Source organism: Scyliorhinus torazame, chromosome 8, assembly GCF_047496885.1.
Source record: "Scyliorhinus torazame isolate Kashiwa2021f chromosome 8, sScyTor2.1, whole genome shotgun sequence".
Lineage (NCBI taxonomy): Eukaryota > Metazoa > Chordata > Chondrichthyes > Carcharhiniformes > Scyliorhinidae > Scyliorhinus > Scyliorhinus torazame.
The window spans coordinates 259359564-259381675 of NC_092714.1; the positions used below are offsets into that span (position 1 = coordinate 259359564).

General features: G+C 47.9%; 1 protein-coding gene across 6 annotated transcripts in view; it reads right to left on the reverse strand.

Moving 5' to 3' along the window:
* LOC140428571 (rho GTPase-activating protein 39-like) overlaps positions 1 to 22112 on the reverse strand; it is a 302434-nt gene that overhangs the window by 49169 nt on the left and 231153 nt on the right. Inside the window, exon 1 of one of the 6 annotated variants that reach the window (XM_072515199.1) lies at positions 3692 to 4061. The exons of the other annotated variants lie outside the window; for them this stretch is intronic. Coding sequence (XP_072371300.1) covers positions 3692 to 3738 — 47 coding nt within the window. The 5' untranslated portion in view covers positions 3739 to 4061. Of the gene's footprint in view, positions 1 to 3691; positions 4062 to 22112 lie in introns of those variants that run through there. 6 annotated transcript variants of the gene reach the window in all.

The window sequence follows — 22112 nt, forward strand, 5'->3', positions numbered from 1 at the left end:
AATCATCCTGCCAGAGTGCAAAACTCCCTGTCTGAGAGAGCAGTCCACAATCCAAAAATTCAACCCAGTGCCTGCCTCTTTTCGCACTGGTCCATCTTGCCTTTCATTATTTTGATTTGTGCCAAATCTGGCCTCATTCATTCCAACTTCAACTGCTCCAACATTTGTTTCAGCTGCCTGAACTTGAAGCTTTGGAATTCCCTCCTTAAACTTCTCCACCTCCCCAGATGTTTCTTTCAACCCTTCCCACTGATCACGTTTTTGATCACCTCCTCCGATATCTCCGTACGTGGCTCTGTGAGATATTCTGTCTGCTTATATTCCTGTAAAGCACCATGGGATGTGTTACTCTGAAGGTGCTATATAAAGCAAGTTGTTGTTGTTCTGACAGCAGCTCCAAAGTAAACCAGGCAGCACCTGTGCATCGTAAGGCTCCAAACCATCAAAACAAGAGGTTTTCAAAGACAGAAACACCACCTACTAGATTTGCCAACAGTTTTCGAAGCAGCCAGTGGATTCAGAGCACATTGGCCACCAATAGCAGGACCCCGATGCCGGAATACAAAGTATTCTTTCATGGAATGTGGGTCTCGCTAGCAGGGCCAACATCCCATCCCGAACCGCCCTAATTTCAGGGGTCAATTAGGAGTCAACCACTTCATTGCAGGCCTCAAGTCACATGCCGGCCAGACCTGGCAAGCAAAGGAAATACGGTAGCACAGTGGTTAGCACTGCTGCCTCACAGCGCCGAGGTCCCAGGTTCGATCTCGGCCCTGGGTTACTGTCCGTGTGGAGTTTGCACTTTCTCCCCGTGTCTGCGTGGGTTTCGCCCCCACAACCCAAAGATGTGCAGGGTAGGTGGATTGGCCACAATAAATTGCCCCTTATTTGGAAAAAATGAATTGGGTACTCTAAATTTAAAAAAAAAGACCTGGCAAGCATATCAGATTTCTTTCCCGAAAGGACATTACTGAACCAGATGGGTTTTTACGACAATCGTTTAATGGTCATCGTTAGAGTTTGAACTCCAGATTTTTATTGAATTCAAACCCCACCATCTGCCATGGTAGGATTTGAACCCAGGTCCCTGGATCACTATTACCCTGGGTCCCTGGATCACTATTACCCTGGGTCCCTGGATCACTATTACCCTGGGTCCGTGGATCACTATTACCCTGGGTCCCTGGATCACTATTACCCTGGGTCCCCGGATCATTATTACCCTGGGTCCCCGGATCACTATTACCCTGGGTCCCCGGATCACTATTACCCTGGGTCCCTGGATCACTATTACCCTGGGTCCCTGGATCACTATTACCCTGGGTCCCTGGATCACTATTACCCTGGGTCCCTGGATCACTATTACCCTGGGTCCCTGGATCACTATTATCCTGGGTCCCTGGATCCCTGGATCACTATTACCCTGGGTCCCTGGATCACTATTACCCTGGGTCCCTGGATCACTACTCCAGTGACAAAGCCACGAGGCCACTGCCTCCTTCAGGCAGAAAAATAAATGTCAACTTAATGGCAGCAATCTGCTGTCGATTCTATGAAGCCAGTTTTGCAGCTTCATGGTCGTTCCTTGCCAACCCTCCCTCTTCAGGGCACCAACCCCTTACTTTCAAAGTTTGTCCCTCTGCCATGTAAGGGCCACCATTCAGATGTTGGCCTGGATAGTTAGCACCATGAGTTACTTATTTGCACGTGGGGAAATCCTGTCCTGAGATGGTACCAAAACTTTCAGTAAGAAACCGTACATAACAACGGGCAACAACGTTTTTCTCAAGGACACTGAACCCGACTGTCGGACCTTACCACTGCTGGAGGATTCGGATCTAACATACTATCAGAGGTTGGCTGGTGTAAAAAGTGGAAACATCACGAGAAGCCGACCCCATCCAGGACAAAGCAGCCCACTTGATTGGCACCCCAGCATTCACACCAGCACAGTGGTAGAATCGCCATCCACAAGATACACTACAGCAACGTACCAAGCCACCTTCAACAGCAGCTTCCAAACCCACTATCATAGAATTTACAGTGCAGAAGGAGGCCATTCGGCCCATCGAGTCTGCACCGGCTCTTGGAAAGAGCACCCTACTCAAGGTCCACACCTCCACCCTATCCCCATAACCCAGTAACCCCACCCAACACCAAGGGCAATTTTGGACACTATGGGCAATTTAGCATGGCCAATCCACCTAACCTGCACATCTTTGGACTGTGGGGGGAAACCGGAGCACCCGGAGGAAACCCACGCACACACGGGGAGGATGTGCAGACTCCGCACAGACAGTGACCCACTGGGAATCGAACCTGGGACCCTGGAGCTGTGAAGCAATTGTGCTATCCACAATGCTACCATGCTGCCCACTATCTCCACCATCTAGGAGGAGGACATGGGCAGCGGACTCATCAGAACACCACAACCGGCAAGTATATGTTGTGTTGCCCTATTATGTATTTTCTTTTATTCCCTTTTCTTCTCATGTACTTAATGATCTGTTGAGCTGCTCGCAGAAAAATACTTTTCACTGTACCTCAGTACACGTGACAATAAACAAATCCAATCCAATCCAATTCCCTCCAAGTCACACACCATCCTGACTTGGATCTATATTGTTGTTCCTTCATTGCCGCTGGGCCAAAACCTGAAACTCTCTCCCCAACAACACTGCGGTTGGATCGACACCAGACAAGCTACATACAAGGCTGCACTTACTACCACCTTCTCAAGGGCAAATAAGGATGGGCAACAAATGCTTGCCTTGCCGGCGACACTCAAACCCCATGAAAGGAGATATATATATAAAAAGATGATTCTGAGGGCTGGGTTAAGGTTTGGGCAAAATGGTTAGCACAGTGGCGCAGTGGTTAGCCCTGCTGCCTCACGGCGCCGAGGTCTCAGGTTCGTTCCCGGCTCTGGGTCACTGTCCGTGTGGAGTTTGCACATTCTCCCAGTGTCTGCGTGAGTTTCGCCCCCACAACCCCAAGTCGTGCAGCCTAGGTGGATTGGCCACGTTAAATTACCCCTTAATTGGAAAAAATCAATTGGGTACTCTAAATTTATTTAAAAAAAGGTTTGGGCAAAATTAGTGAGCATTACTCATCATCCAAGCCAGGCAATACTTGACCTGGGGACAGTGAAAATCTTGATTTTTTTTTAAAACAAGGAAAAGGGTGGTGTTCTATTCCCTAGCACTGACATTGTATATCAATAAAATTCACACTGCTGCCTCACCCCACTCTGCAAAATACAACTCTGATTCTACCGCTATTGTGTTGCATTATGTAATAAAAACACACAAAATTTTGGGTTTTGAAAAAAAATGAATGAATATTATTGCCTCATCCCAGGCAGACATTCCTTCTTCCTGCAGACTTCACCTGCTCCCTAACACTCGCCTCACGGGCGGCATGTGGCGCAGTGGATAGCACTGGGACTGCGGCGCTGAGGACCCGGGTTCGAATCCCGGCCCCGGGTCACAGTCTCTGTGGAGTTTGCACATTATCCCTGTGTCTACGTGGGTTTTCACCCCCACAACCCAAGGATGTGCAGGTTAGGTGGATCGGCCACGCTAAATTGCCCCTTAATTTGAGAAAAAATAAATAACTGGGTACTCGAAATTTATATTTTAAAAAACTCTTGCCTCACACCAAGTGCAAGGCTCCATCCGCATCCACTCACCTGGGCCAGAGAGGAAAGAAATTGTTGTAAAATTCTCCTGTCGCCATGTGCAAATTTGAGCCTCAAGATTTCTCCGCAAACAGCCCTAAAGACGCACTCTGCAACAAAATTTATTTCCCAGTCCACGGTATTCAGCTCTCTTCACAAAGCTTAGCAAATTGTGCAGCAGCGATGGAACACAACTGTGACTCAGTCACTCAAATCCACTCTCTTTTTTTTTCTTTTGAGGGTAGGTTTTAACTAAAGGGACGAGGACAAAAGAGCAGCGAGTCCCGCATACAAAGAAACAAACTCCCATAACATGAACACAAGCAGATAGGCCTGTCAAAATTAGATGTGTGCTTGCCGTTCCCTCCCTCGCAGATTCCACCCACGCCCCGAGGATGCAGCACACACTTTAATACAAGGCTGTGGATGGATGGGCCACGCTGGACCCAGTTTATTGCAGCGCAGAGCACGAATACAAGACGCACCGAAGGTAAGAAAACTGCAGAAAATAGAAACTGTTTTGCTTTCTCTTCCCCCGCCCCCACCTCGCGCTAGAAATTAATCGCTCCCAACAGCAAACACAGAATTGATTTTGTCACAAGAGCTGAAGGATTAGCAGGACTGGTGGGCTGACAAGTGTGCTGCCTCTGCAACTACTGTACATTTTTGCTGATCGCCTTCCTTACACTTTTCACCTCCCCCTCAAAAAAAAAAGCTGACGGGAACAAAACACAAAATTATTCATCGTGTTAATTTCAACTTCAGGCACAGGGCATTTTTCCAATAGCTGGTCTTCAATTCCGCTTCATTTTTGTTACTTCACGAATACGGGCAAGCAACTTTCACCTCACATCCAATGTGGAGCTGACCGTTGCCCTGCAAAAAAACTACAAGCAGCCTTTCTGTCTTCAAATCCGATCACGTTATTTGGCACTGCGGACTGGGAGAAACATTGAACCGAGAGGCCATCAAATAAAACTAAGATGCAAAAGGAACAACTTGCATTTATGTTGCTCCTTTCACGCTGTCCCAGAGTGCTTTGTGGCCAATTAAATACTTATCAAGTCGAGGAAACGCAGCAGCCATTTTGCGCATAGCAAGATCCCATAAACACCAATGTGATAAACAGTCGTGTTGTTCATCGGTTGAGGGATAAATATCGGCCAAAGGGAACTCCCCTGTTCTTTGAAATAATCCTATGGCAGCTTTTAGGTCCGCCTGACAGGGCCTCGGTTCTGTGTCTCATTCAAAAGGCAATACATCAGATCCGGCATCTCCTGTGCAGTCCCAGCATTTTAGGCGTCACTAATATGGTGGCACAGTGGTTAGCACTGCTGCTTCACAGTGCCAGGGACCCAGGTTTGATTCCGGCCTCGGGTTCGATCCCGGTCTCGGGTGACGGTCTGTGTGGAGTTTGCACGTTCTCCCAGTGTCTGCGTGGGTTTGCTCCGGGTTTCCTCGCCAGTCCAAAGACGTGCAGGTTTGGCGGATTGGCCCTGATCAATGCGCAGGGATACGGAGATCGGGCAGGGGAGTGGGCCTCGGTAGAGTGCTCCTTCAGAGGGTCGGTGCAGACCCAACGTACTGAATGGACGCCTCCTGCACTGTAGGGATTCTATGATTTGCAGGGGTATTTTTGTTGTATATTGGAGACGGATGGTAAATGGACACCACGGTGCTGCTTACCATGGGGTCACCATTACAGAAACAGCTTGAAACCCCACTCTGATTCCTCTCCTAATCAGATTAGAAGGTTTAATTACTCTCAGTACCTCAAAGTAATATTCTTATCTTCATGGCCTTTCCCTTCCTATTTCTGCCATCTCCAGCCTTACAACACTATTCCTGAATATTCCCCATACCTCAACATTGGCAGCGGTCCCGTTAGCCACCGGGGTGCCAAATTCTGGAATTCTCTCTCTGGACTCCTGGCTGCACCTCAAAGCACACAAGCATTAGGTCATCTTTCCTGATGTCTTTGATTTGGCCTCAATATTTGTCCGATTGCACCTCTGCTATGCCTTGGAGCATTTTGTTTTCTGCGAAGATGTTATTTACACACAAATTGTTATTGCTGGCAGATTTATATTACGCTACTTAAAGCATGTGAATCAGGTCACTTTCCTCTCGAAAATTTGTTTTGAGATGAAAAATCCATTCCTTTTACGGCCTGAGCCAGCAATGTTGCTCGAGTTCACTGGGAAAAAAATTTGGAACACACACAAATAGTGACCCAACCGCATCTCCCCTCCCCAGAAGGGGTTTCTCGCCCATCTGGAGGCGTTAGTTCTGGCCTTTGTGCATCCATGATCACAGCAGCCAATCCACTTACCCTGCACATCTTTGCGTGGTGGGGGCGAGACACACGCAGACACGGGGAGAATGTGCAAACTCCGCATGGACAGTGTCCTCGGTGCCGTGAGGCAGCAGTGCTAACCACTGCGCCGCCCCAAAATATATTACAACAGTAACTACACTTTGAAAAAGTACTTCATTGACTGCAAGGCGCTCAGGATGACCTGTGCTCACGAAAGGCGCTATACAAATGCAAGTTCCTTCTTTCGACATCATTAACATTTTAATTTATGGAAATTTTATGCAATATATGCTGCTTTCGTTTGAAATGTCTCTTCTCAAAATTGGAGAGTGGTGAGAGCAGTAGAGTATGGTTGACAGATATTAGAGTCCAATCGCTGATAGTGGTAGGAAATGGCTGTGAGCTGAGTGCAGCAGAGAAGGAATCAGCATTATCTACCCTGGCCATCAAGCCCAGGTGTTCAACAATTGTGAAATTTCCATTGTGTGCAATGATTAATTCAGCTCCTCCCACAACTCGATCACTGAAGTCTGCCCTTTGATGGTGTCATCAACATTCCATATTTCCATCAACAAACAGAACATTTTCATTGTTTAAGACGAGTGCATTGACTGAGAGGCTCTCTGGACGCTTTTAATTTACTAAATCAGAACCCGCAGAGCAACCCTCTGACAACATGTATATGCCTCCGCAACTCCCTCCATTTATATTCTCATTGTTGGAACTGTAGCTTCTTTCTAAAGTGTGGACGGACAGGTCTACAATGATTCATTGACAGGCTAAGCCAGTTGATTGTGCAATTAAATCATAACAGCATTTTATGTCCTGTGTCTGCATGGGTCTCACCCCCACAACCCAAAAAGATGTGCATGGTAGGTGGATTGGCCATATCTTTTCATTAAAACAGTAAAAAATATATACAAGGCCTAACGGTACAAACACTAATTTTGTGTTGGAGAAACAGCGTACCCTCCCCTCAGTACCAATGTACAGGGAGGAGGGGGGGGGGGGGGGGATACTCTGATTATTAAAACACTTCACAACACGTTTCTACAAAAAACAAATGGTACAAGCACTAAACTTTGCGCTGGAGAGACAAGATACCCTCGCCTCTGTACCAACAGAAGGGAAAGGGGGGTGGTGGGGAGAGAGGGGAAAGGAGGATAGTGGTGAGGGAGGGAGTCGGGGTGTTGGTTGGGGGGGGGGGGCCCAATTGGGCACTGCCTGAACTATCTACGGAGGGAGAAAAACAAAAGAACCTTCAATTATGATGTGCCAGATTCCGGGAGTCCCCCAGAGGGGGCGAGGGGCGACACAGTGTCAGGCTAAATTGCCCCTTAATTGGGGGGAAATAAAATAATTGGGTACTCTAAATTTAAAAATAAAACAGCATTTTAGGTGATGACCGAGGTAACAGATGAATGGCACTCACTCTGGACATTACGCGGCAGAGAATGGGGATGTTTGATTCAATGGCAGATGACCAATGAACATTCATGCAAGTAGCTTCTGTGGCCAATCACTGAAGTAGGGTCTGCTGATTCGAATGGCAGCTGGTACTTCTGACATTTGCTTTCATTCCCATTCTCCCTCCTTTACATAGGATTACACAGAAAATTTGGAACAGAGACAGTCCATTTAGCCCAACCAACCAGTTGTGCTCCACAAGTCTCCTCCCATCTCCCCTCATCCACATCTATCATTCCAACCATCCTTCATCATAAGCTTCTCTAGTTTCCCGTTAAATGCATCTAGACCATTCACTTCAATCACTGCCTGTGGCAGGGGCTGATTTACAATGAAACACACCGTGCCGAGGGTCTCCAAGCGACAGGTGGTCCCAAAATGAGCGGGTTTCTCGCAGCCAAGCAGGGACAGAGCTACTCTGAAATCCCTTCCACAATGTACATGTTAATTACTCTGCTGAGCTAATCACAGAGGAGGGGGCAGATCTTTCCTGACAACAATCACTGGTTGGAACTACATTACCCATGTGGCTTTCGTTGCTGGGCACGTGTGCAGTGAGCAGCAGCAGTATACAAGCAGGGAGATCCAGGCCATGGTGCCTGATGAGAGTTGTAGTTCTGACACACTCCGTGATCAGGAGTTCAAATCTGAGAATGCTCGAGCGGCTGTCACAGGCGCACCCTCCCTCCTACATCCCCCCATCCACCTGTAAGAAAACTGTGTGTATATAGGTGTGTGTATGTGGGTCTGTATGTTTGTAAGTATGTGTGTATATGTACATACGTGTGCATGTGTACGAGGCCCATTTGAATCCAGGCTCCTTCAACAGGGAGGAGATTCTGACAGTGACTTCCACTCGGGGAGGTGTGCCCTGGCACTGAGATACGGTTAGCTACTGAGCGTGTCCGAGAGGCAACAGCCATCGCAATAGGGTGTGGCTTACAGGAGCGTACCACCAACTCTCTGCGAGACAGAGCACATTCTCAGGTAAATCCCTCACCCTAGTACCGAGGCGAGGCCAAGTCAGTCCACTTTAAATCTATATTCCCTCAGAAAACAATATATTCTGCTTTTCGATGAATGTCCTGTCTACCTTTGTGTTATTGCAAGCAAGAGAGAATCAAGGCAATGGCCTCTACTATAAAATCTCAGCACTGGGGTTGCGACTTCTTTAGGCTTCCCAAACTTATTCAATATTTTATAAGGATCAAGACTTGGCTCATGCAGCACCAAATTCTTCAAGAATACGGCATGGTGGCAGTGGTTAGCACTGCTGCCTCACAGCACCAGGGATCCGGGTTCGATTCTGACCTCAGATGACTGTCTACGTTGAGTTTGCACTTTCTCCCCGTGTCTGCGTGGGTTTCCTCCGGGTGCTCCGGTTTCCTCCCACAGTCCAAAAATGTGCAGGTTAGGTGGATTGGCCATGCTAATATTGCCCAAAGGTTAGGTGGGGTTACGGGGACAGGGGATTGAGCCTAGGTAGGGTGCTCTATCGGAGCAAGGGCCGGTGCAGACGTGATGGGCCAAATGGCCACCTTCTGTGCTGTAGGGATTCGATGAATATTAAGGTTTATTTAGACCCTAGTAGTTTTGTCAATCACTTCATTTATCCCATTTGAAGCATAACCACACTAACTAAAATTATGCTGTGTTAACTTATTAAATAGTAGGGCAGCACGGTGGCGCAGTGGGTTAGCCCTGCTGCTCCACGGCGCCGAGGTCCCAGGTTCGATCCCGGCTCTGGGTCACTGTCCGTGTGGAGTTTGCACATCCTCCCCGTGTTTGCGTGGTTTCGCCCCCACAACCCAAAGATGTGCAGGGTCGGTGGATTGAACACATTAAATTGCCCCTTAATTGGAAAAAATGAATTGGGTACTCTAAACTTAAAAAAAACCTTATTCAATAGATAGTATGGCAGGGAAAATATAGTTGAAGTTACAGGCAAGAATTTCTTCCTTTCTCAACATGTTGGGAAGCAATGGATATAATCAATAGCAGCACTCCTGAGATTACATCAGATTCCCATCGGAGAACTGGAATTTTACAGCACAGAATGAAGCCATTTGGCCCATCATTGTCACTGCACAGCTCTCAGAAAGAACGATCCATGTCGTCCTCTTCTCCAAACTCTCTTTTTTTAAATTTCAGATGTAAACATATGATGGAGTCTATTCCGGTCACGGTTTCTGGTGGGAACATTCCATGTCCTAACAACCCCTCAACTCATATCAATAGTCATTGTATCATCATATTTCAGTTGGTTGAGAAATTGTCTGCTGCAGGCGACTTGCTGTGCCTGCTGTAAGAATGGGTTCCGTATTCAGGTAGAAAGAAAGGTTTCAAACATGGGCATTGGGATGAGGTGGTTGATGGAAAAAGGTTAGGGAAGAAAAATAAAGTCATTTACAGAAATAGTCAGAAAGCAGTCTCGAAATTAAATATTTTGCAAAGGATAAAACGTTGGCAAGATTGCATGTGTAGGTATTAGAAACAGCTGAAGTTAACTAAAGCCACAATTGAACAGGGGGGGAAAAAATGATCAGGTGGTTTTCCCATGGTAAAGCTTTCGAAGTTCTGCTAGCTGCCAGAAAAAACACATGGGTCCTTTGAAAGATTTAGCAGTGTGATTCGTATTGAGGAGTAGGGTATGGCTGAAATATAAATACATATGCTTTGTATTCATTTTCACTATGGAAGATGATGCAGCGGTAGGGACAAATGCTTGACTCCTTGATTCAGGTAGTTAAAAATGCTCGACTCCTAGATATTGACTCCTTGAGTGTAAATGCATAAATGGCCTTAGCATGGTTTGAGGCACTGAAGATTGATCAGGTTGCTGGGCCTGCTAACATTTAACCTCAAATGCTGGAGCAGATCGGAAAGGTGCTATGTGAGCCATTAATTTAAAAAAGCTTGATGAATGACTGCTTGCACTCATTTACCAAGCCCCATTCATTAATATTTAGATAGGGACATAGGACAAGAGTAGGCCATTCAGCTTGTTCTGCCATTAGGGCTGATCTGTATCTTAACTTTATTTACTCAGTTTTGTTCCATATCTTGTGAAGAAAGCTCTGCAATTAGAGTTTTAATAGGATTGAATTACATAATTAAATTTCTAGCTATGCCAAAGACAAATGATTCAATGATTAATGGTTTAAAATAAAATGCCAATCGGCACTAATATTTTCCACTTACAAGCATAGTTTTAAAAAAGATTTTCCAATTAAGGGGCAATTTTAGCATGGCCAATCCACCTACCCTGCACATCTTTTGGATTGTGGGAGTGAGACCCACGCAGACACTGGGAGAATGTGTGTGATGAACGGTTACTGTAACACTGTACCCTTGTCATCATGTAAGGTGATGTCCCCTTTAAGACCGGGCTTGGAACCCTGGGGAACTCCGCCTCCGGTGTCCGTGCTTCCAGGTTGAGCTTTTCAGGTTTTAGGCCTGCATCCATCCTGAAGTAGTTTAGTTTATTAAATTGTGGTACCCTCAATAACGACGCTTAGAGTGTAAACAGTAAAGAAAGCTTTAATAAACTAAGAACTAGGCTAGAGCCGAGACGTGTGCTAACTGCTGCACTGCCCACAAGGTGGCCCCTTATATACGGCTCACAGATGGGCGGAGCCGCGGGGAAACGGACAAGTGGAGAGGGAGAACGCGACAGTGTGGAAGGCTGTCCTTCTGGCCCTACGGTCGAGAAGCCTCCCAACTACCCGCTGGCAGGAGGTCCTGCCCGATGTCCTACACTCCATTAGGTCGCTCCTCTGCACGGCCACGAATGAGACCCCGCACAACCGATTGTTTGTCTTCCCCAGGAACATAGAACATGAAAAAGGAGACGGGATCAAACCCGGGTCCTTGGAGCCGTGATGCAGCAGTGCTGCCCTACAAAGCATAGTTTTACTGATGTTTGGGGACTCAAATGATTAATACACAGAGGAAAACAACATCATTAAACATTGAGAAAATATGTGAACAACACATTTTCTTAGAGCTCCTGCACCTCAATTTCCCACTACACAGCTGCTGCTGGTGGGGGAGGAGAGGAGAAAGACAGAGAATACATGCTAGGGGTGGAGGGAGTGTGTGATTCGGGGTAGGGAAGAGAAGCAAGGGTGTATGCGAGGGGTGGGAGGAAGAGACAGTATACGAGGGGTTGGGGAAAGAAACAGTATGCGAGGGGTGAGGCAAGAGACAGTGTGAGCTGGGGGGGGGGGGAAGAATGTGTGGGGGAAAGAGTGCGTGCAAGGGTGGAGGGAGAGAAGGGACAGTGGTGGGGATGTGAGAGAGAGAGAAAAAGGAGAGAGGGAGAGTGTGTGTGTGAGAGAGCGGGTGGGCTTCAGCCTTCACATCCCAAGGTAGTGGTGGTTGGCGGGGGGGAAAAGAGGGAGGGGGGCTCAGCACAGAGCCCCACAAACCGTAAATGTGTCTCTGCCTTGTGGTAATGAGCTCCACATTCTCACCACTCTCTGGGTGAAGGAGTTTCTTCTGAATTTCCTATTGGATGTCTTGGTGACTATCTTACATGGATGGTCTCTAGGTATGTTCCTCCCCACAAGAGAAAACATTCTCTCGGTGTCCAAGCTATCAAAACTCTTCATAATAGGCCTCTATTCGGTCACCCCTCAGTCACTTTTTTCCCTCCTGGCTGAATTTCTCTCTGCTCCTGTTCTCTGGCAGGCTTTAAACTCTTGCCAGCTCCATGCATGCCAAGTACTGGCTGCTACATTACCCAAGTGGCTATTGTTCACATGCGAGCTTAGAAGGTGAACTGTGGGAGTCATCTAATTCTGGCCTTTTGTTCATCCATGATTTTAATCACTCGGACAATGGCATCTGTTGCCTTCTGCTGTCCAGGCTGTAAGCTTCAGAATTTCCCCTATCAGCCTCTGCACCCACGTTTAACATGCTCCGTAAAACCAACACCTTTGCCCGCCCCAAAATCCACGTGGCTTGGATTCAGATTTTGTTTGATGTGATCCAGTGGAAGGCATTGGGACATTTTATTCAGGTTAAGTGGATATAGAAATATAAGTTGTTGTTGAATGCTGTCGTGCATTACAGGCAAGGGTGGTCCTGCCCTCGTCTGACTCCCCTAAAACCTGCATTCCCTGAAATTTGACCGGATGACAATCAGAAGCAGCGACTCAATTTCCCGTTGCCAAACAGGCACTAAAGGTCAATTGTGGCAATGCCTCAGCTGACATTAACAAACTTAGTACAGATCAGGGATTGAACCTGGGACCCCGCTCGCCTCCAGGGTTCAACTAATCAATGTCTTAACCAGCTGGGCCATCTGTAAACAATGCATTCCTTACTAAAATTCAATAAATTCAACTGGGCTCCATGTACTTCGAAGATATTGGCCTGCAATGTTAAAACCATATTCAGAACACAGTACATTGTAGAGGGGCAATGGGAATTCTATTCTCCACCAGGGCAGTATAAAATATGAGGCACTGAAAAGCTTCACAGCTCACAATGCTCCATTACCCTTATCCCGCATAACAAACGGAAATGTGAGCAATTAGCACAACTGCTTTCAGAGCCTATTTATACATATATAAACAAGGGTCAGCAAAGGGATTAAGGATCAAGGGTTGAGGAAGAAGGGTCACAAATGTTATATTACCCCAGTGCCGTAATCCAATTCTGAAGCTGGTGCGTGGATCAGAAGGGCAGCTCCAGCCTCCAGGGATTTGGGGTTCAACCGACTCCAAATTTAATGTTAAACTCAGCTGACAGCACTGTTAAATTGGGTCGCTGGGGATATGCTAGGGCACTGCTACTTGCATGGTCCACAAGTTGTTTGGGCCATCATTAGGCTGGCAGTGTAAAAACATTAAGCATTAGCCAACGTTTCAACCATGGAGACCAGATCACCTGGAAAGGAATGACTAAAACTACACTGCATAGAATATATCGTGCACCAGGAGACACCCGAATATTAACACAATGGTGACTTCAGGAAGCACAAAGGTTGGGTTGTCTAATACTGCCATCGTTACAATGGTGCCACTCCCCTCACTCTAATACAGAAGCAAAACAAATAGGGGAAAGCGTGTCGCAATAACTGCTGGGAAATCCAGGAGCTCCACCTCACTCACAGAAAGTCAGGCTGACAGAGGACACAACCAAAGCAAAACGTAACCAGGAACAAGATTGTTTAGTTGGATTGAAATGCCGACTAAAATTCATATGATCAGCATGTCTGACCAAGCAACAAACCACTTGAAAGGCAACCACAGGCATTTTAACGATCTAAGGGAAGGGTATCCAATCTTTTCACAGAATCTTTACAGTGCAGGAAGCCATTCAGCCCATCGAGTCTGCACTGGTCTCCGAAGAACATTCTATCCAGTTCCACTCCCCTGCCTTATCCCCGTAAACCTTGCAGATAACAATACAACTCCTTTTGAATACCTCCATCGAACTGCCTCCACCCCCCTTCTCAGGGTTTGTTTCAGACTCTAACCACCCTCTAGGTGAAAAAATGTTCTATTTGCGCCATTCGTCAATTATTTTGAATCTGTGCCCTCTAGTTCTTGATGTTCGCGATTGGGAACAATTTTCCAATACTTTTGTCAAATCTCTCCTCCGCTTTCTGTGCTCCAAGGAAAATACTTCAAATCCTCATAGCTACAGTTCTTTAACCCTGGAATCATTCCTGTGGATCTCCTCTGTACTCTCTCTAATACCTCCACATTCCTCCTCAAGTATGACACCCAAGTACCAGCAACATTGACTATGCACCACACACAGAAAGAAAGGAACTTGTATTTATATACCCCCTTTTTTGGCTGCAAGAGTCTTCCAAAGCGCTTCACAGTCAAATAAATACTTTTGAAGTTGAATTAATGCTATAGTGCAGAGATATGCTTCCTCTTGTGGATGAACCGTGAACTAGGGATCACAGTTTAAAAATAAGGGGTCGCTCATTTAAGACAGAGATGAGGGGAAAAAATTCTCTTGAGCATTGAGTGTCTTTGGAACTCTCTTCCTCAAAAGGTGCTGGAAGCATAGTCTTTGAATATTTTTAAGGCAAAGATAGATAGATTTTCATAAGCAAGGGAGTGTGTAGCCAGCTGGGATGGCCATTCTCGATAAGCAAGGGAGTGTGTAGCCATCTGGGATGGCCATTTACAGCAAGAAACATGGACGTTCGCAAAGCCTAAAGGGAAATGCGGACAATGTAAGAGTCAGGCAGGGTCAGAGCCTGAATGTATATTTGTGAGCAAAGAATCCAGACAGCACCGAAACCCCCAACCGATTAGCATTTTAATGGCCCATCTCCTTAAGACAAAGGATTGATACTCAGGTAACCGATACAAGTCCAGACATTTTTGCCGCCACTCCCTTTACTCAGGAAGCATAAACAACAGGGTCAACGACCGCTTAGGACACACCCAGCCATCAAGGCACCCACCCCTTTATTGGCTCAGATCGAAGGCAGTGATCGAGGACTGCCCAATTAATTGGGTCCAAACCTAAGGACTGCCCAAAAGAGCGCGAAATTCCCCAAGGATAAAGAGAGACACTGCCATGTGTTCGATCTCTTTTGGACCTGGAGCTCAGGCAACGTCCATCTCCAATCGCAGCACCGCCAGAAGCAAGTTCAAGTTCAACGCCCGCTACCAGACGGATGAGCCCAGCTGAGCAGCAGTTACTTCCCCAGACCCAGTAGATCCAGATTCAAACAAAAGCCATTGTTCCCCTGACCTAAGCTGGGTGCATGAAGTGAAGTATAGGTTGTCATAGTTGTTAGGTGGAGTTTAGCTCATAGTGTTTATGTTGCATGTGTAAGTTTAATCTTGTGTGTAAATAAAGTACCATTGACCTTGAACTAACTAACTGGTTGTTTGGCTCTTTGATTGATACCCGGTTGAACCTTGTGGCGGTATTATTTGATACCTGGCGAATCTGAAAGCAATATAGTATCGATATCGAAAGAAAGAAGGGCAGCCTTATTGACTGCCATATTTATAGCAGGTTAAAAAAGGCAATAAGTGAAAGGTTATTGGGGGTAGGCAGGAGTGTGGAGTTGAGGTTAAAATCAGATCAGCCAAGGCTAGAAGGGCCGAGTGGCCTACTTCTCCTAATTTGTACATAGAAACAGAAGCTAATTTGCACACAGCAAGGTTCCACCAACAGCAAAATAGATCAATCATCTAACATACATGTTTATGGATCCAAAATATTGCTTATCAAATAGTGCCTTAGGATCTTTTACAACCAGCCGTGGTTTTAAGTCTCATCTGAAAGATACCACCTCCGACAGTGTAGCATTCCCCCGGTAATGCAAGATACCACCTCCGACAATGGAGCATTTCCCCGGTAATGCAAGATACCACCCCTGACAGTGTAGCATTTCCCCGGTAATGCACTGAAGTATTAGCCTAGAATATAGACTTAATGTCTCTGGAGTGAACTCGAACCCACAAACCTCGGACTCAAAAGGCAAGGATGCTGCGGAAACTATTGCTGGGGGTTTGGGGAAAGCAATGCTCCATTCAGCTCTCCACTTCCACCCTGCATCATTCTCCATTAACCAGCAGGAAAAGCGAGAGAATAGAGCAGCTAGAACCACAAACAATTGAACTAAACAAATTAATGCGTAAAAATACAACAGACCTCCTTTTCCTCTCCCATAGCCATGTCGCAACCTATTTAGACTTGATGTTACTCTTTGAAATTGCTGCCCGGTTTCAGGAGTAGACTGCAGTTAACCAGGACCTGCTCACCACATATGACTCATTGGCTTCAGCTTGGACCCACAAAATAAGTCGCAGCTGGAGACAGCTGAACGCAAGGAGATTTTGAGGGCTCAATTCCTGGCATTTGCTAAGTGAGGGAGTTCGGGGCAGTGAGGGAGGTGGTACTGTTTTGACTTCTTACCAAAAGGTTGTGGTCCAAGACAGGGAGGCAGAGACACATAGACCCAAGGACATTAATAAGGTGTGCAGGTAGATGACTGGTTAGTTATGTTGTTTATCCCCCTCCTGTATTTTTATAATAAAAGTATGATATTAAATTTATAGCCTTACTTTTTAGACTTCATAATGTACCTGCAGATAACCATTGTGTGGTATTCTAAACCTGGAACCTGATTAATAATAATAGTTAAATAAGATTAGTTAAATAAAACAAAATAAAGATGGCAGGACAGTTAATGTGTTGCAAAATCAAGAAATGCTGGACAGTCTCAGCAGGTCTGACAACATTTGTGGAGGGAGAATGGGGAGCTAACGTTGTCAAGTCTGGATGACTCTTTGTCAAAGCTAGAGAGAACTGGAAATAGGATGAGATTTATACTCTTGTGGGGTGGGGGTGGGGTGGAGCAGTGGGGCTGGATATACTTCTGAAGCTGTATAAGACCCCATTTGGAGTATTATGAGCAGTTTGGGCCCCGTATCTAAGGACGGATGTGCTGGCCTTGGAAAGGGTCCAGGGGAGGTTCACAAGTATTATCCCTGGAATGAAGAGCTTGTCATATGAGGAGCGGATGAGGACTCTGGGTGTCTATTTGTTGAAGTTTAGAAGGATGAGGGGTTATGGGGAGAAGGCAGGAGAATGGAGATGAGAAAAATATCAGCCATGATTGAATGGCGGAGCAGACTCGATGGGCCGAGTGGCCTAATTCTGCTCCTATGTCTTATGGTCTTATGAGGGGGATCTTATTGAAACTTACAGGGTATTCAGAGGTCTGGATAGAGTAACTAGAACCTCAGACTGAAGGGACGATTCTTTAAAACTGAGATGAGGAATTTCTTTAGCCAGGGGGTTAATGAATCTGTGGAACTCTTTGCTGCAGAAGGCTGTGGAGGCCAAATCACTGAGTGTCTTTAAGACAGAGATAGATGGGTTCTTGATTAATAAGGGGGTCATGGGTTATGGGGAGAAGGCAGGAGAATGGGGTTGAGAAACATATAAGACCATAAGACATAAGAGCAGAATTAGGCCACTCGGCCCATCGAGTCTGCTCCGCCATTCAATCAAGGTGGATGCTGAAAGGCTGTTTGCTCTTGTGGGGGAATCTAGAAATACGGGACAAAGGTCAAAAATCAAACTCATTTCAGAGTGATGAGGAAGAATTTCTTCCTCCAGCGGCTTGTTAGTGTTTGGAATTCTCTTCCCCAAAGAGCATGGAGACTGGGTCATTGAATGTATTCAAGGCTGAGTAAGATCGATTTTTGATTGACAAGGATGGCAAGGATTATGGAGGAAAGTGGAGTTATTGAATGGCCTACTCCTGTTCTTCCTGCTCATGATTTAATGATCTACTTTAAATTCATAGAATTTATTTACAGTGCAGAAGGAGGCCATTCAGCCCATCGAGCTTGCACCAGCCCCTGGAAAGCACACCCTACGTAAGGCCACACCTTCAACCTATCCCCGTGGTCCCACCAAACCTTTTTGGACACCAAGGGCAATTTAGCATGGCCAATCTACTTACCCTGCACATTTTTGGACTGTACTTCACAATAGCTCCCTTAATACAGAACCAACAACTGAATTACCCTATACCACAGAACAGACCCGAGATATCGGTCCTTTACAGACAATGCACATCATGTACATTACTTCTGGCTTAATGTTATTTTATTCTGGATTCTAGAAGTCTGGTTTTCATGTTGTTTAATCAGTTTTCTGCCATTACAAGGCAGCTTTATTTGAGTCTAGGATCCTGCAACTGGGACATGGAAAATGGTTTTAATACCAGAAATGCAAGGAGCCATCTCTTAGGCCACTTCCATAAATTGAACTGGAATATTAAAGCAGCAGTCCACAGATATGCCTGTACATAACAAGGGGCGGCATGGTAGTGCAGTGGTTAGCACTGCTGCCTTACGGTGCTGAGGACCCGGGTTCGATCCCGGCTCTGGGTCACTGTCCACGTGGAGTTTGCACATTCTCCCTGTGCCTGCGTGGGTCTCACCCCCACAACCCAAAGGTGTGCAGGGTAGGTGGATTGGCCCTTAATTGAAAAAAATAAATAATTGGGTACTCTAAATTTATATTTTAATAAAATTCCTGTACAGAACAAAAGACAGCTGGGTAACAACTCCGCGATTGCCAGCTCATTCCACCTTCAAATATCCACCAATGTGTAAACCACACTGAAGCGTGAGTCAGACACATGGTAAGACAAGGAAGGACAGTCATTACTTGCTAGTGCCTCAGCTAACTGAGACACACCAGTCATCCAAAATCAGACACAATCATCATAAACTAGGATGCTCCCGGTATATACAGCAAGCATATGGCCAACGCATCATCGTACACATACAGGCGTCAGATGGAAGACATTGAGATTTGAACAAAAGGTCTGATAGTTCTTGGTCATGTTGTTTCTGAAACCTGAAAAAAATTATCTAAAGTACAGCGTTTGTTTGTGATCTATCACAGTGTCAAAACCTTTCATTTTATTCTTTTACGGGAAGTGGGCATCACTGACAAGGCCAGCATGTGTTATCCAACCCGAATTGTCCTTGAAAAGGTTGTGGCGGACTTCCGGTTGCGGCTATGCCGAGGTAGGTCGCACGTTCGGCAGCTCCGCCGGGAATGGACTTTTGGGCTCTTTAGAGGGGCCCCAACGGCAATTGTTCGACGGCTCCCAGTGTGGGAAGGTGACAGCAAGGTTCCCCCCGGCACTGTATGGATTGGACCAGGAGTGGAGTGGTTAAGAAAGTGATCCTGGTGCAGCGGAAAGTGCGAGGGAGGAAACGCAAGATGGCGGTGGGTGGAGACCAAGCAGCGTGGGCGCAGTGGTCGCAGGAGCAGCAGGAGTTCCTCAAATGCTGCTTTGTGGAGCTGAAGACAGAAATGCTGGCGCCAATGAAGGCGTCGATTGAGAAGCTTGTGGAGACCCAGAAGGCCCAAGGGGCGGCGATTTGAGAGGTGCGGTAAAAAGCCTCGGAGAACGAGGATGAGATCTTGGGCCTGGTGGTGAAGGTGGAGGCGCACGAGGCGCTGCACAAGAGGTGGCAGGAAAAATTTGAGGACCTAGGTCGAGGAGGAAGAATCTTCGGATTCTGAGTCTCCCCGAAGGAGTGGAGGGGCCCGATGCCGGGGCATTTAGGAGCACGATGCTTAATTCGTTGATGGGCGCGGGAGCTTTCCCGAGGCCCCTGGAGCTGGATGAGGCTCATCAGGTCCTGGCAAGGAGACCCAAAGCCAACGAGCCACCAAGGGCTGTAGTGGTGAGGTTCCACCGCTTTATGGACAGAGAGTGCGTCCTGAGATGGGCCAAAAAAGAGCGGAGCAGCAGGTGGGAGAACACAGAGATCCGAATTTACCAGGATTGGAGTGCGGAGGTGGCTAAGAAGAGAGCTGGTTTTAACCGGGCTAAGGCGGTGCTCCATCGGAAGGGGGTGAAGTTCGGGATGCTGCAGCCAGCGCGATTGTGGGTCACGTTCCAAGATCGGCACCACTATTTTGAGACGCCTGATGAGGCATGGAACTTTATCCAGACTGAAAAGTTGGACTCAAACTGAGGGTCTGTCGTGGGGCTGGGGGTGTTTACTGCGTTTGGGGAATGTTTGTTTTGTTTTGGTGCTGGGTGGGGATGGGTGAATGGATTTGATGTGGGGGCTGTGGGAGAGTGTGGGCGTCAGTGTTGGAGGGGCAGGGCCCCGCGGAGGAAGAGGGGGGTGGAGGCCCGGGGATGGGGAGTTGGGGTAAGGCCGCAAAAAGGAGCTGCGCAGAGGGGGCGGGGCCGGCTCAGATGGAAAGCGCGGGCTTTTTCCCGCGTTTGGGAAGGATGGGGGTGGGGCTGGGGGGGGGGGGGGGGAGGGCGGTGCTGGAGAGGAGCGGACACTGATTGCCAAGGGGAGGGGGGATTCTCACACTGGAGGGTCGATGGAATGGCGCGAGGGGCCGGGGTCAGCAGGAGTCAGCTGACTTACGGGAGTGTTATGGGGGGAGCAAAATGGCTAGATTAGGATCGAGCGGGGGTGGCGGGGACTGGGTTGCTGCTGCATTGGCCAATGGGGAGATGGAAGTAGGAGAGGTAGTCAGGGCGGGGGTCCGCCGCCTGGGGGACTGGAGGCGCGGGCACGTGGCTGGCCTAGAAAAGGAGATGGCGAGTCGGCAGGGGGGGGCTGGTGGGGAAGCGGGTGTCGTTCGAGGCACTGAATATTGTAGCGGATAATGGAGGTCGAGATATGTGATTGTGAGTGGTCGGTTGCAGGGGGTGCGGGTGGTACTGGTGAACGTATATGCCCCGAATTGGGATGATGCCGGATTTATGAAACGCATGCTGGGTCAGATTCCGGATCTGGAGGTAGGAAGCTTTATAATGGGCGGGGGGGCCCAGATGGGGGGAGTGGATTCATGAATGTTTGCCAGGCCGCTGGCCAGGGAATTTTCCCTTTTCCCCCACGTTCATAGAGCCTACTCCCGGATAGATTTTTTCATCTTGAGTAGGGCGCTAATCCCGCAAGTGGAGGGAACGGAATATTCGGCCATAGCCATCTCGGACCACGCCCTGCATTGGGTGGAGCTGTTGGGGGAGGAGAGGGACCAGCGCCCGCTGGGCGCCTCCATGTGGGACTGTTGGCGGATGAGGGGGTGTGCGGGCGGGTGCGGGGGTGCATTGAAAGGTACTTGGAGGCCAACGACAACGGGGAGGTGCAGGTGGGGGTAGTCTGGGAGGCGTAAAAGGCGGTGGGCAGAGGAGAGCTAATCTCCATTAGGGCCCACAGGGAGAAGAGAGGGAGGAGGGAGAGGGAGAGGTTGGTGGGGGAGATTTTACGGGTGGACAGGAGTTATGCAGAGGCCCCCGAGGGGGAGCTACTTAGGGAGCGACGGAACCTCCAGACGGAATTCAACCTGATGACCACGGGGAAAGCAGAGGCACAGTGGAGGAAAGCGCAAGGGGCAGTGTATGAGTATGGGGAGAAGGCGAGTCGGATGCTGGCACATCAGCTTCGTAAGAGGGAGGCAGCGAGGGAGATTGGTGGAGTTAGGGACAGAGGGGGGAATACGGTGTGGAGTGCGGTGAGAATAAACAAGGTATTTAGGTACTTTTACGGGGATCTGTACAGGTCTGAGCCCCCAGCGAGGGAGGAGGGGATGCGACGATTCCTAGATCAGCTGAGGTTCCCGAGGGTGGAGGAGGAGCAGGTGGCTGGTTTGGGGGCGCAGATTGGGCTGGAGGAGCTGGTTAAAGGATTGGGGAGTATGCAGGCGGGGAAGGCCCTGGGGCCGGATGGGTTCCCGGTTGAATTTTATAGGAAATACGTGGACCTGCTGGGCCCGTTGCTAGTGAGGACTTTTAATAAGGCGAGGGAGGAGGGGACCTTGCCCCCGCCAATGTCCAGGGCGCTGATTTCTTTGATCATGAAGCGGGACAAGGATCCATTGCAATGTGGGTCGTATAGACCGATCTCGCTCCTCAATGTTGATGCTAAGTTGCTGGCGAAGGTGCTGGCTACGAGAATTGAGGACTGTGTTCCGGGGGTGATTCAGGATGACCAGACGGGATTTGTGAAGGGTAGGCAGCTAAATACAAATGTGCGGAGGCTCCTCAATGTGATTATGATGCCCTCGGTGGAGGGGGAATCAGAGGTAGTGGCAGCTATGGACGCGGAGAAGGCCTTTGATCGGGTGGAGTGGGAGTATCTTTGGGAAGTGTGG